The 15432-nt window shown below is 42.3% G+C and overlaps 1 protein-coding gene across 4 annotated transcripts in view; it reads left to right on the plus strand.

The window, feature by feature from the left end:
- The window catches only part of MCOLN3 (mucolipin TRP cation channel 3), a 37934-nt gene extending 23122 nt beyond the window's left edge, over window positions 1-14812 (plus strand). For 2 of the 4 annotated variants that reach the window (XM_059689016.1, XM_059689015.1), the window contains exons 7-13: window positions 3547-3646; window positions 4106-4218; window positions 4303-4452; window positions 7550-7651; window positions 7762-7884; window positions 10424-10630; window positions 13270-14812. In XM_059689016.1, coding sequence (XP_059544999.1) covers window positions 3547-3646; window positions 4106-4218; window positions 4303-4452; window positions 7550-7651; window positions 7762-7884; window positions 10424-10630; window positions 13270-13404 — 930 coding nt within the window. In that variant the 3' untranslated portion in view covers window positions 13405-14812. The remainder of the gene's footprint in view (window positions 1-3546; window positions 3647-4105; window positions 4219-4302; window positions 4453-7549; window positions 7652-7761; window positions 7885-10423; window positions 10631-13269) is intronic. The other 2 variants (XM_059689017.1, XM_059689019.1) reach the window with 2 other exon arrangements.
- The last annotated feature ends 620 nt before the right edge of the window (window positions 14813-15432 follow it).

Consider the following 15432-nt stretch of genomic DNA (forward strand, 5'->3'; position numbering starts at 1 on the left):
TTATCAGTTTATTTTGTTCATTAGATTCCACATATGAGACCATGTGATACTTGTCTTTCTCTGTTGAAGCTCTTTATTAGGTGTATAAATATCTAGGATTCTTTCATTCAGTTGAACTGACTTTTTTTATCATTATGAAATATCTCATTTGTTAGCTTATTAGCTATAACTCTGTTGTATTATTTTAGAGTGTATAATGCACATATTTCACTTATGACAATCTACATTCAGATGATATACCACTACATGAATAGTATAAAAATCTAATCACTGCCTGGCCAACACTGCTCAGTGGTTGAGCGTCAACCCATGAACCAGTAGTCATGGTTGGATTCCAGGTCTGGGCACATGGCTGGAATCAGATTGCGGCCTGATCCCCGGGAGGTGGTGTGCAGAAGGCAACCAATAGATGTTTCTCTCTCATCGATGTTTCTATCTTTCTCTCCCTCTGCCTTCCTCTCTCTAAAATCAATAAGAATATATTTTAAAAAAAAAACCTAACAACAATATACAGGGGTGGGCAAAAGTAGGTTATAATAATAATAAATAATATAATAATAAATACATAAATAATAATACAAGCATAAACTCTGTGTTTTGTGTAGTCAGAGCTGTAAGCCTACTTTTGCCCATCCCTATATTTCCATTTCTCTAATCTTGGCCTTTACCTTATTGTTACTTTCCAGATGTGTTATCAAATACTTGTATTATCATTTTTGCTTTAAATAGTCAATTATCTTTTGAAGCCAATTAAATAATAAGAAAACAGTATTTATATTTGCTCACCTAGTTACCATTTCCAGTGTGCTTCATTCCTTTGTGTAACTCCAGGTTTCCATCTGGCATCATTTTCCTTCTGCCTGAAGGGCCTCTTTTAACATTTCTTGTAGTGCAGGCCTGCTGGTGATGAATTCTCTCAGCTTTTCTAGGTCTGAAAAAGTATTTTACCTTTATTTTTACTCATATTTAAATATTAATTTTTAAATGTATTTATTGATTGATGATTTTTAGAGAGAGGAAAGGAGAGAAAGAGAGAAAGAGAGAGAGAGAGAGACTTGTTGTTCCACTTATTTATGCATTCATTGGTTGATTTTTGTATGTGCCCCGACTGGGGCTTGAACCTGCAACCTTGGTATATTGGGATGATGCTCTAACCAACTGAGTTAACCAGCCAGGGCTTCACCCTCATTCTTTTTTTTTCTTTTCTTTTCTTTTTTTTTTTTTTTAAATATATTTTATTGAGTTTTTACAGAGAGGAAAGGAGAGAGATAGAGAGTTAGAAACATCGATGAGAGAGAAACATTGACCAGCCACCTCCTGCACACTTCCCACTGGGGACGTGCCCGCAACCAAGGCACATGCCCTTGACCGGAATCGAACCCGGGACCCCTCAGTCCGCAGGCTGACGCACTATCCACTGAGCCAAACCGGTTTCGGCCACCCTCATTCTTAAAAGAAGTTTCAGTGGATATAGAATTCTGTTTTGTTTTCCCCCCTCTGTACTTTAAAGACTCTGTTCTTCTAGCTGGCATTGTTTCTGATGAGAAATCTGCTGTCATCTTCATCTTTGTTCTTCTTTATGGGATGTGTTTCTCCCCTCGCCCCCCACCCCCGCCCTCCCCAGCTGTTTCTACATTTTTATCTTTATATCAGGTTTTAACAATTTGATAGTGACACTCCTTGGTGTTTTCTTTATATTTCTTGTGTATGGTATTCATTGAACATTTTGGTTCTGTGGGTTTATAATTTTCATTATATTTGACATTTACTCAGCATTAGTTCTTGAAATATTTTTCTGTTTCTCCCCCCACTCACTGTTCAGAGATTCTAATTACATGTGTATTTTGGCACTTGAAGTTGTCCCACAGCTCATTAATGCTCTCTTTTTTTGTTTCATTTTTTAGTCTTTTTTCTTCTGTGTTTCATTAATTTCTATTGCTGTGTCTTCAAATCCACTAATATTTTCCCCTGTACTATCTAATATGTTGTGAATCCCATCCACTAATTTTTCTTCTTTGCTTAAAGAATTCAGATTCTTCTAAACCTTACTAAGATGTGATTGACATGAAACCAAAGTGTATTTACTCAACAGATGTTTAGTTAGCACCTAATGTTGCTAAAACTCTAAGGCTCTTTTGTGGGAAAACATGGTTTCCCTTTTGCAAAGGGAACTCATTCAAGTAATACTGAACATCTTCCTTGAGTGAGGTTGTGGGCTGGGTCCTCCAGCAGCCATGGAGATGGACAGACACGGACAATGGCCCGAATTGCTTGTCAAGGAAAGAAGCTTACAATCCAGCATGAGGAGACAAAGTGACCAGACTTTGTTAAATACGTTTATTTGACATCTTATATTTGAAGTGATATCTGATTATCCCACATGAAGAAGGTGCAATAAAACTCATTTAAATGGCCCGGCTGGCATCAGTGCTTGAGCGACGACCTCCAAACCAGGAGGTCACCGTTCAATTCCTGTTCAGGGTACATGTCCAGGTTGCTCGCTGGATCCCCAGTAGAGGGCATTTGGGAAGCAGTCAATCAATGATTCTCTCATCATTGATTTTTCTATCCCTCTCCATTCTTCTCTGAAATCAATAAAAATATATTTTTAAAAAATCATTTAAATGACAGATTTTTAAAAGAACTTGAGAGAGAAGGCACTTAAAAACAACAGCAACAAAAAGACAGATGGTCTCTTCATGGGGAAAGTGGAGGAAGCTAGAGGGGAAACGGAGAAGGGCTCTGGAAGGTGTTCTGGCGTGGCTTTGTCCGGCTCTGTACCCGTGTCCTGAATAGTAATCCTTGAGGCAAGAAGTGGCTGTCGATTCCCTGGGGCCACATTCTTGGCAGTACACATGGTTCTAGAATGACTAAGAAATCTAGATCCAGAAAGAAAATTTTAAAGAGTTTCACTTAAAATGTTTCAAGACAGAAAAATGAACCTCTTGTGTTAGGAAGAATTGTAATGTGCTAAAAATCTATTCCTAGCGGAGGACCTACTGGAAGGTGGGGGAAAGCACACTTTTACGAGCTTTTAAAAAAATTATTAAAGTGTAGTTGGCACATAATATTAGTTTCCGGTGTGCAAAACAGTGATTCAACATTCTTGTACCCTAAGAGGTGATCACCACCCCAAGCCTAGTAGCCATCTGTCACCATGCAAAGTTATTGCAATATTATTAACTCTATTTCCTGTGCTGTACACTACCTCTCCATGGCTGATTTATTTTATAACTGGAAGCTTTGTACTTAGAATGGGAAGGTGGGGAAGTTCTCTTGTTTTAGAAGTTCCCAGGGCTGGAATACTGTCCTAGCAGATAGGACTTTAGAGGCTGAAAGTTCTCTGTAGAAGATGTAGTTCAAACTTTTCATTTTACAGAGAAATAAAGTGAACTTATCAAGGTTGAACAGAGTTAGCAATCGGGCAGGGATGAGACGCTGGGTCTCCTCTCGCACCGAAAGAATTGTTTCCTAATTAATGCTTGGAGGTACCTTGGCTTCAAATACTACAGGTATGTTTTTGATCCTTTTTCTTTTTCTTTGCAGATCACATTTGACAATAAAGCCCACAGTGGGAGAATTAAGATAAGTTTAGATAATGACATTTCCATCAGAGAATGTAAAGACTGGCATGTTTCTGGATCAGGTAACTGATACATTTTACTTGTTTTCCAAAATGGTTATTAAATTACTGGTCTCATGGATAGGTGGAGCATCGGATGAAAGAATTGTACTAATTGTACTACTTCCGAGTCTCTAGTTCTCTGCAAGTAGGTCAATTCATTGTAGTTATCTGATGTTCCTGGTAATACATAAATTATTAATAACTGAAATGACTTTTCCTGCTTTCTCCATCTGCCTTCATTGGTCCACTCCTTACTAAAAAAAATACTTATAATCCCCCCAAGTACAAAGAGGACTTGAAGAATTGTTCCCAGTAGGGAAGAACAGATTACAATCTGAGTGCCCTTTATCGTGTTTTACATCTATAACTGGTGTGCAGCACAGCAGTTAAAATAAGTGAGGCTAAAAATGAAAAGAAAAAAAAGTAGCTGTCACTGTATTAATGTCCCACTTCATAAACAGGTAATCCTTTTCCTTCCAGTTCAGAGAAACACTCATTACATGATGATCTTTGATGGCTTTGTTATCCTGATGTGCTTGACTTCGTTAATCCTGTGCTTTCGATCTGTGATTAAAGGAATTCAGCTGCAACAGGTAGGGGTTGTTGCTTTTCTAGGAATGTTACAGCCATGTTGATCAACAGAGAAACTCACTGTGCTTTCCCACTTCCCCCTAAAGGAATTTGTCAATTTTTTCCTCCTCCATTATAAGAAGGAGGTTTCCGTTTCTGATCGAATGGAATTTGTCAATGGATGGTACATTTTGATTATTATTAGTGACTTATTGACAATCATTGGATCAATTCTGAAAATGGAAATCCAAGCCAAGGTAAACTTTTTTTTCCTCTTTATGCCATTGTTAATATCAGCTTTGCATTAATAGTAATTTATTTTTCCAGATTGTAAGAATTTGTAGAGTAAATGATTTCTTTCAAACATTGCATTGACTAAGCTTGGAACTGATAGCAACAATTTTCTTAAGTCTAGTCAGGAAATCTTTTAGACAGAGTCTTTCAAAGTGTGATCCATAAACGTCGGCATCAGAATCATTTGGGGAGCTGGTAAAAATGCTCACGTTTCACCTACTGAATCTGAACTCTGGGGTGGGACCTGTGTATTCTTACACATACCAAAATTCATAAACGCACCAAGATAGCTAAGGCAAGAGGTGTTTTTAGTTATTCTTACAAGAAATCCCAGAATCTTCAACAAAAAAAGAGTAGGGCTGGGGGTGCAGACTGAGGCCAAGCTATGACTACGTAAGTGCTGTAGTTCTTTCCTTCAGATTGAGAATGTTGATATATTCTTATCTTTCCCATTGATGGGTACAGGGCTTTCCATTCTGAGTTTGCTCAGACTAGAAATCAACCCTCTCTTCCAAAGCAAAGATCAAATTTAAAAAAATCTAATATTATTCGAACTAATTTTGCTCAAATTTACACTTTTCCAACCTTGGCTGTAACTAAATATGAGTATAAGCCTGTTGTGATTCAGATTCCTGGGCAGAGACCCCCAAATGCAATGGCTCAGAAAAGATAGGAGCTTATTTCTCCCTCACGTAACAGTCAGGGTGGGTTTTCCAGGTTGGTGGGTTGCTCAGCTCCATGCAGTCATGCAAGGACCCAAGTTTCTCCCATCTTGTTTTTCTGCCAGCCATTATGGGCTTGCCCAGACTACATGATTGATGTTGGGTCATCTCACCAACAGGCTGCAGCCCGTGGAAGGGAAAACATGGCCTGGTCTGGTCTGGTCTGGTCTGGTGGTAGCCTTCCCACAGTCTACAGCCTTGGCTCTAGTGTGGTAGCCTTCACTTCTGTTCACGTTCCACTGGAGAGAATTTAGTCACATCCAGCTGCAAGTGGTGCTGGGGAGTAGAGCCCGGGCATGTGCCTCAGAAGGAGAGAATAGGTTTACGTTGACACGGGGCCGCTGCCACCATGTCATAGCTGTTGTATAAATCATCAGAATAGACGTTTAACTTCGGGGGAGGAGGATGGGGGAAGATTTGCAGTAAATCTTCATTCATACCAACCTCAACTATCCTTAACCTCAATAAGCTCTTAATGGCACCCAACAACCTTTCCACAGTTTTCTAGACCACCCACTACCCCCATCTTATAAATGATAATTTCATGTTTTCTTCTCTTCCGAAAGCTCTAACTCCCCTGCCTCATCCCCACTCTCAGCTGGTGACCTCATTTCCTATTTCATAAGAACAATAGGAAAAAAGTGAAAATTCCACAAACTCCCACTTCATTTATCTATCGACCAGCATCAGTGCCCACATGTCCCGTGTTTTCTGTTATGGAGGATTTATTATTTAGGCTATTATCCAAGTCCTACTTCTCCATATGTGGACCACATGCTGTCCCCATTTCTTATTTACGGGCACAGCTCCCCCCACGCTTCTCCCTTTCCTTGTACATCATCCATCTCCCACTCTCTATGCTGTCATTCTCATCAGTATGTTTTTCTCTCCTTTCTAGAAAGACAAAATATCAACCCATTCCCCCAAGTTACTTCCTCATTTTCTGCTCCTCTTTATATGGCAAAAGACCTCAAAAGAGTAGTTCATCTTGTTTCTGATTCTGCTCCTCCCATTCTCTCTCATATCTGTTCCAACCAGGCTGCCTGCCATTCCACCGAAAGTGTCTTTCCAAGGACCTCCCATGTTGCTAAGTCCAATAATCCATTATTTCAATTATTTACCCTTCAGCTTTTAACACTGTCAACACTCCCTCTTTGTTGATGCACCTTTTTTTTCTTTTTTGCTGGGTATCATTTTCCTGGTGTTCCTCCTAGATCTTGGGCTGGTCTCCTGACTTTCCTTCGCCAGTTTCCTCTCATCTCTCCAACCTATTAAAGTGACGACTTCAAAGCGTAGCACTGGGACATGTTTTATTTTCTGCCACTGTCTTGGTGACCTCATTCTGTTCCATGCCAGTGATTTCCACATTTGTGTTTCCAGCTTGGAATTCTGCCCTCAACTTGTCTCACATTTCTAGCTGTCTATTCCACATCTTCACTCGAGTATCTATTTGGCCTCTCAAATGTAACATATCTAAAACAGAATTCCTAAGATCCCCCACTTCCACGGTCCAAACTTGCTTCTCTTTTCTAAGTTCAGTTAAATACCAACTATTTTCAGTTGCTCAAGACAAGAGTCATTGATTCATCCTCGACGCTTCTCTTTTACTAATCCCCTCTCAAGCTCCTCGAATCCAAGAGGAAATCCTATTGATCTACCTTCAAAAATTACCTCATCATCTCCACCACTAAGTCACTATCAGCTCTCACTTATATTATTGCAACAGCCTTCTCACTCCTCCAACAAGCTGCGCTCAACCATAGCAGCCAATATTTTATCATATCACTGCTGTTCAGAGATCTCAAATCCCCCTCCCCTATTCAGAATAAATATAAAGTTGTTAAATTATCCCTGAGACCCTAACTACCTGCCTCCTTACCTCTGACTTCATACATATCCCCATCACTCACTCCAGCCAGACTCACTATCTTGCCAGGTGCCCTCCTGCGTCGGGGCCTTGGCACTTGCTGGCTCCTGTGCCTGGAAAGCTCTTCCCCTTGATTTTGTTGGTTTGCTCCTCACTCCCTCCAGGTCTTTGCTCAAGTGCTGCCTCTTTTCAGTGAGACCTTTCCTCATCACCCTTCTTAAAATGCAACCTCCTACGCATTTCTTATCTCCTGAATTTCCTCCTTTGCACATCAGCTAATGTATCAGGTGCTCATGAATGTATTGCTGCCATCTCTCCCCCCTCATGAGGAGGGAAGCTTCATGAATGTAGGAAATTTTGCCTGTTCACTGCTCTGTCCTTAGCCCCTGGGACAGTGACCAACTCATAGCTGCCCAATAGACAGTTCCTGCTCATGGGAATTTCTGATTCCTTTTCCCCACTGTGTTTTAGAGTCTAACAAGTTATGACGTCTGCAGCATACTTCTCGGGACCTCCACGTTGCTTGTGTGGCTGGGCGTCATCCGATACCTCAGTTTCTTCCACAAGTACAATGTAAGACGTTCCAAGGCCCTCAGTGCTGCTGGTCTTTCTCCCTTTCACTGTTATTGCGCAGCTTTGGCTGAAGGACAAAAGGATGCTAACGACCTCTCTCACTTTCTCAGCTCCTTATCCTGACCCTTCAGGCAGCGCTGCCCAGTGTCATGAGGTTCTGCTGCTGTGCGGCTGTGATCTATTTTGGCTATTGCTTCTGTGGATGGATTGTGCTGGGACCTTACCATGAAAAGGTAACTGCTCCACAACCAGTCACCTTGGGACCAGGAAGTTCTTAGAATAGTGCCAGTGGCTTGTTTCCTCCTTTCAAATGGACTCCTTTTATGTTGTGACTCAGCCTTCATATGTTGAAGGTAGTATATTTATTGCCATGTGTATAAACCAATAAGGGGTGACCAACTTGAGAGAAGAATCGATTCACTCAACATCCTCAATTTCTTTAGTGGAGTATGCCAAATAGTTAAGTCGTTTTTATCACCAGTGAAGTCAAGTTTTGTCAGTTTGATTCATCAGTATATATTAGGCTGTTTAGGTAAGGTGTCTCAAAATGGGATTTTATTTAAAAAGTAGTACAGGGAAAACTTGTAGGAATATTTGTTACTGGAGTTATAGTCTTAACCAGAATGCTATTATCTTAAGTGGCAAGAACTTTAAAACGAGAAGTATGACCATGCATGGTTGGGATCTGGGTTTCTCAGGAGTGTTTCAAGGATCTCTTTCCTTGAAGGTAAAGGGGAGGATAAGGCTTGTCTCACAAAACCCCTGAAGGCAGAGACCACGCCCTTTCTGCCTCCAGTTCAGCCTGCTCCTATTAACAGAGCATCGTGAAGCAGCTGCCTGTCCCAGGAAAAATGTAGGCCAGTACATGTTGTGTGTATCGCCAAGCAAATGCATGTAGTTACTTCAGGTTATTGGTTTGAAAGGGTAACTTGGCATATCTGGCCACATCCTATATAATAAAAGCCCAATATGTAAATTGACCAAACAGCGGAATGACCGGCAAAACGACCGGCCACTATGACGTGCACTGACCACCAGGGGGCAGACACTCAACATAGGAGCTGCCCCCTGGTGGTCAGTGCGCTCCCACAGGGGGAGTGCCTCTCAGCCAGAAGCCAGGCACACGCTGGCAAGTGCAGTGGTGGTGACGGAAGCCTTTCCCGCCTCCACGGCAGCGGCAGCACTAAGGAGCAGCAAGCTGAGCAGTAAGGAGCAGCGAGTAGGCAGGCAGTAAGGAGCGAGGGGTCCCGGACTGCGGGAGGGCACAGGCCGGGCTGAGGGATCCCTCCCCCCAGTTCATGAATTTCATGCACCAGGCCTCTAGTTATCTATATACTAGGCTAATAAGCTAAGTGTCCCTCCACCTGTCCGACCAGTTGCTATGACGTGCCCTGACCACTAGGGGGCAGATGCTCAACGCAGGAGCTGCTGTGATGTGCACTGGCCATTTACAGAGAAACGGCAGCATGGACCTGGTACTGACAAAGCAACACTCGGCTTCTCCCAAGTGGGACACAGGCCCTGCCACCACCCCAGAGCGACAGCCCACCAAATTGCAGCCGAGACTGCCATGGCACAAAATGCGGCCCACAGCCCAGCCCACCCCGGAAACGGTGGCTGTGGGCGCTGGGTAGTGATGTCACATAGCAACATCGGGCTTCCTCTCCCTAGTGACAACTAGCCTCCTTGCAGTTTCTTCATCCCAGGAACACAACTTGCTTTATAGCCAGGTGCAAACATCTCACACTTTAACCAAATGTCTGTGAAGCGTTTTCCCATGTCTCATCTCATTTGATCCTCACAGAAGTCCTGAAGTAGGTAGATAGGGGATACAGTGGAATCCTATTTTCATTAGCCAGAAAATGGAGATTTAGAAAGTTTAGAAACTTGACCCCACTGAAAAGAAGTAAGAAATGGTGGACCTTGAAAATGACTTCAGGTTTTCTCACTGCGCAGAATATAGTCAAACACTGCTACAGTTAAATATTTTACCATGTAGATCCCTGCATGATCTATAGTAATAATCTGCTTCTTGTTGATATTTACTGCTGTGTTGCTGACAATTACCTGAACGAGAAGTTGGGGTGCTTCACTGGGCTGGAAAAAGTTTAGCGAAATCAGAAAGCAGGTCTAATTAAGCAAGTTTATTCTATACTAGAAGCCTGGTGCATGAAATTCATGCACTTGGGGGTGTCCCTCAGCATGGCCTGCAGTCTGGGAGCTCTTGGGGGATGTCTGACTGATGGCTTAGGCCTGCTTTCCCCTGGGCCTACACCGTCAGTTGGACATCCTTAGTGCTGCCACAGAGGCAGGAGAGGCTCCCGCCACCGCCGCTGTGCTTGCCAGTCATGAGCCCAGATTCTGGCTGAGCAGCACTCCCCCTGTGGGAGTGCAATGACCACCAGGGGGCAGCTCCTGTGTTGAGTGTCTGCCCCTTGGTGGTCAGTGCACGTCATAGTGACCGGTCATTCCACGGTTCAGTCAATTTGCATATTAGGCTAAGTTGATTCACATATGCGTGATACATATAAAGTTCTTGCTGGTGCAAATTGCACGTGTGTTTCTAGCTGTCATTGTTGATCATGAATTTGGTTGATACTTCTATTATAGAGAAAGGGCAAATAATGATATTAAAATATTTCTTTTATTTAATTTCCTTTCCATGTGCACGAATCAGTGCACCGGGCCACTAGTTTTTAATATGATGTCATGAATGAAGTCTCCCAGGGGAAGGAGCATGGAATAAAGTGCATTTTTCTCTTTTTTTTTCAGTTCCGTTCTCTGAACTTGGTTTCCGAGTGCCTTTTCTCTCTGATAAATGGAGATGACATGTTTGCGACGTTTGCAGGAATGCACCAGAAAAGTTACTTGGTCTGGCTATTTAGCAGACTTTACCTCTACACGTTCATCAGCCTCTTTGTATATATGATTTTAAGTCTTTTCATTGCACTGATCACTGATACATATGAAACAATCAAGGTAGGCTCATCAGTAGCCATAAGTGGCAGCATTTTCCTAGAATTTGTGGAGTGACAATAACATATAGTACCTATGGGGGAGGGGAATTAATGGAATGTTAATTTCTTCAAGGTAGAGAAGAAGGACTTCAGTTTTAGATACTGAGAAACAGAAATGAAGAAGAAATAGAAGTGTAGAATGTTGGAAGTTTTGTCTTCATGTAATTGTGCTTTTTACTAAAATTATAAGGATTAGTAAGTATTGTGTGAGTACAGCAGATGACCTTCCAGAAAGCCAGAATTTGGAGTGGTGAACTTTTTTTTTTTTACATTAATCCAATGGAAAATTTTAATTTCTATATAAATTAAATCTCTGAATTTGAGAAGACAAATATTAGCTGCAATTTCCAAGGTAACTTGTTGAATAGACCTATGTTTATAAGGAACAACACAGAAGAGATCTGGAAGTGAATAGGAAAGTTGAAAAAAGAAAAAGGACATGGAAGTTTAAAGTCAAAAGTAAAATACGAAGTCATTAAAAAAAAGAAAAAAAGAGAGAGAGAAGAAATAATTTATATATATAAAAGCCTAAGCAACCATTACAACTGGAACAACCAGAACAACCAGTTGACTGGTTGCTATGGCGCACACTGACCACCAGGGGGCAGAAGCTCAATGCAGGAGCTGCCCCCTGGTGGTCAGTGCGCTCCCATAGTGGGAGCACCGCTCAACCAGAAGCCGGGCTCACGGCTGGCGAGCACAGCTGCGGTGGCGGGAGCCTCTCCTGCCTCAGCGGCAGTGCTATTGAGCAGTGGTGGTGGTAGGCGCAGCGGGGCCAGGATGAGCGACATTGGAGCTATGCCTGGCCCCGGCTGGGGCTCCTCCCCTTCCGCCTGCTGCTTTGGCACTGCCACATCCCCCAAGGCGTCCCGGATTGCAAGAGGGTGCAGGCCAGGCTGAGGGACCCCACCTGTGCACGAATCCGTTCATCGGGCCTCTTAGTGTATTGATAATATAGAAAAAGAAGGTACCGATGGCATTAATCTCACATCACTTAGGTCATTTTTTGCAGTTCATTCTGTGGTAGGCAGCGAGACATTTGTGGAGCAAGGATAATGGGCAGGTAGATTGTGTTTACCCAGCAAAAGACAATTGTAGGGTGGGACCTTGCCACCAGGGTAGCCTTTCTTCTCCTAGCATATCGCTGGTCATGCGATTTGGACCCCCTGACCTTTCACCCTAGAAATAACATCTAGGCTTCAGTTGTATTTTAGTTTCAGAAAAGCAATAAAACCAGCTACAGCTGACCTCAGGACCAGCTGCCCTGCTGCTGCTGGGGTGGGGAACTTTTAAAATCCAGTTTTATAAAGAAAAATTGACCTCTTCGTTTGGAATGTGCTGTCACTGAACTCATTACTCCTTTGCATGGTCCCCTCCCCAGTTGGAAACTTGATTTAAAAAGCTGTTATGATTTGTATTATCATTCAGAAGGGGCATTTTAAAAAAATCCATTTAAGCCCTGTGAAATATGGAAAGGCAGAATAAACATCCAGATAGGTTTAAATTTCGAATAACCTTGTATTGCTAGGTACACTACTGGCATAGGCACTTTCACTTGGGGACTTTTCTTCCTGGGTATGAGAGGCGGAATGAAATGAGATGGACCAGGGACTGGGAGTTGATGCATTACGAGTTGATAATTATGAAAACTTTGCTCAGGAAGCCAGGGCCATGACTGCATGCTCACTGAATCAGATTTCAGGAGCTGACTGCTTGTTTGGCAGATTTGTGCTTAGTGTCACCACGGCGACTGGGAAAGAATGTAGTTGTACCTGTCCAAATCCCTTCCCATGATGCTCTAATAATCTACCACCTTCCACTCTGCATGCAGAGAACTGTATGTTCTTTAAAGGCGACATCCACTATCTCTAAGGGTAACATGACTTGACAACTTTCCATAACACAACTTGAGACTCATAGTTTAGATGTTAACTTCTTTTCGTGCGCTCAGAGCACTTCCAAATGGGAACGCTGAGTTATTTCTGATCCTTTGTGGTAAGGGCACCTTCTCGAGTCTTAGATCCCCAAACTGATATAAATATGAGGCCCTTAAACAAGGCTTTCTGACCAGAAGAGAGACTCCCAAAGGGTGTGCAGACTGGAAAGGTCCCTCACAGCACTCAGGCCTTTGTTCAGACACCTGGACCAGCTTAGGACCATTCAGGGCTGGGCTGAGGAAGGCTAGGTATGCCCACCCCTCAGCTCCCAGCAACATCATTGTTAATATGCATCAGCTGGGCCACTGGGTCCAGCCAAGGTGCCTGCTACACATTAGCCTCCAAGTCATGGGCTGTAGGGCGAGGTTCTCAGACTGGGAGCAGGACTGGCTGTTTCCGGGAAGGAGGGCTCAGAGGGACTCAGACTCAACATGCTCATTTTAGGTTGAACCAGACCCACAAAGGAGAGGCCAGGAGGGCACTGCTGAATCCCAGACACCCTGTACTTTAGCCAAACCTATGACATCTCCCTGAAAATACTTGGAAGTGACTACACTGACCCTCTAGAAAGATCTCCCTTGCCTAATGAGCTATTTTAAATTAGGAATAAAGCTGTTTCAAGGGATTCATTAATGAGAGCTGTTATTTTTATTCTTCTGCACAGCATTACCAGCAGGATGGCTTCCCAGAAACCAGACTTCGGACATTTATAGCAGAGTGCAAAGATCTACCCAACTCTGGAAAGTACAGATTAGACGACGAACCTCCAGGATCTATATTCTGCTGTTGTACAAAGTAGCCCTCAGGCTTATCTGGGCTCTGGAGGAAAATATGATGTGCAGCTGAGTTGGGAAACTATATGGATATTTTAAGATCTGGTGGAGTATGTTTGAAGACTATCATTTTGAACAAATTGATAGCTATAATTCATTAAGAATGCATTAGGTTTATAATTTAAAAGCAATAATTATTGTCTTTTTAGCTTTATGTTGAGTTTATTTAAAAAAAAAAAACCACTACCTTTGATTAGTGAAGCTATTGGCTTCTTATTCGTTCTTTATTTTGCCATAGCTTTAGAAGGTGTTTTTCTATGCCACTCTTCGTTGTTGTTGTTGCTGTTCTTAATCCTCATCCGAGGGTATTTTTTCCACTGATTTTTAGACAGAGTGGAAGGGAGGGGGAGAGACAGAGAGAGAGAAACATCCATCTCCCTGACAGGGACTGGGGATTGAGCCTGCAACCGAGGTAGTACGTGCCCTTGACCAGCATTGAACCTGGGACCTTTCAGTCCACTGGTTGATTGATGCTCTACCCACTGAGCCAAACTGGCCAGGGCTCCATACCACTCTTTACTCTAGCTCTTAGCCTCTTGCTTACAGTGATTCGGACTGTGCTGATTGCGTCATCAGTGGAAAACATTGCCTGGACTGGGCCTGCTGGTGAGAGAGAGAGGATGTTGCTGTATATCCAGTAATCATTGCTTTGTAAGACCAGGCCAGAATAGGAAACAACCATCACTGACTAACACTCCAGTATTTGTGAATCTGTTATATGCTTCTTATAGTTCTGGAGAGGATCTGGTGTTTTAGTATTCATGTATACGTTTTCTCCTTCGGTGTTAAAGTAAAAAGTTGAAAGAATATCTTATACATTTATGAAAATTTAAAGCACATTCCAAGGCATGTTCTATCCCACAAGGATGACATTATCAGTACCTGCATGGCCTTGTGGACACTGATGCACTGTGTGCCCTTCACAGGCACATTCAGCCTCAGAAAGGAGCAGCATTTTAGGGTTGGGAACTGTTGTTTTGTGGGGAGAGGTTCCATAACTCACATTTAAAACATTTTATAAAACAGCTCTCCTCAAAATTTTAAAATAAGTGGGAAATGTATGCCTTTAAAAGACACAGAACCAAAGTCTCTATCCTTGCAAAATGCTGATCCAAAGTTTCAGGGATTTTCCCAACATGAATCTTTGTTTTGTATACTGTTTGTTCAAATAGAAATGAACTCAATGATGTGCAATAAATGTTTTCTCAAAGCAAACTCTTTTTTTTTTTTTTAAGGAAGCTAATTTGTCAATTTCTTATTTTGGTTTAAGGGCTAAATGAAGATAGCCTTGAGACTCTAAAATCTTTATTTAATCATGACCATAACAATGACTCTAGGTGTTGAAATGTGAGATAATACAACAAATATAAGCTATGTTTGTAGTGCCTTTGGTTTTTTAGAAATAAAAATACCTAAACCTCTAGGTGAGTTTTTTTCCTTAGTTGTAATATTTGTATCATGATCATTTTCAGAATTTACTAGAATGCAATGTGAATTTTAAGTTGTGTTTATTGTCTGGTAAATAAGTTTCTGTACTCCTTGCGAGATTTTTGGACTAGCATTAATACTTCGATGGGAACATAAAACCACTGACCCAGGGCTGGGCCTGGGGTTTTGCTTGGCCCTGAAGTCATGTTCCTGCTGTGGAATTAAAACCAGTGACGTGGCACCTTCGTGAGTCTCCTGATTCTCCAAGCTTTCCTACTCTGGCAGGAGGGTGTCCCTGATAATTTCAGGGCCTAGTTTTTAGGAAGGATGATCATGAGAGAGTATCTCTATTTTCTGAAAGAAACAGCACTGACTTTTTTTGAACTGTCCTCAAACCAGTACAATTGCTTGCTCTGGGCAGGCAGATAAATTATGGGCCGGTGGTTTTCATGGTTTCCCTTTACGTGTATGTGCCATAAAGAATGTCAAGGTTCTTGTAAGAAGGACTGGAGAACAGAAGTCTCCCTTTCTTCTCCCAGGTTTCTAGACTGGGCAGCAAGGAGGAG

Source organism: Myotis daubentonii, chromosome 3 (assembly GCF_963259705.1).
Source record: "Myotis daubentonii chromosome 3, mMyoDau2.1, whole genome shotgun sequence".
NCBI classification, from domain to species: Eukaryota; Metazoa; Chordata; class Mammalia; order Chiroptera; family Vespertilionidae; genus Myotis; species Myotis daubentonii.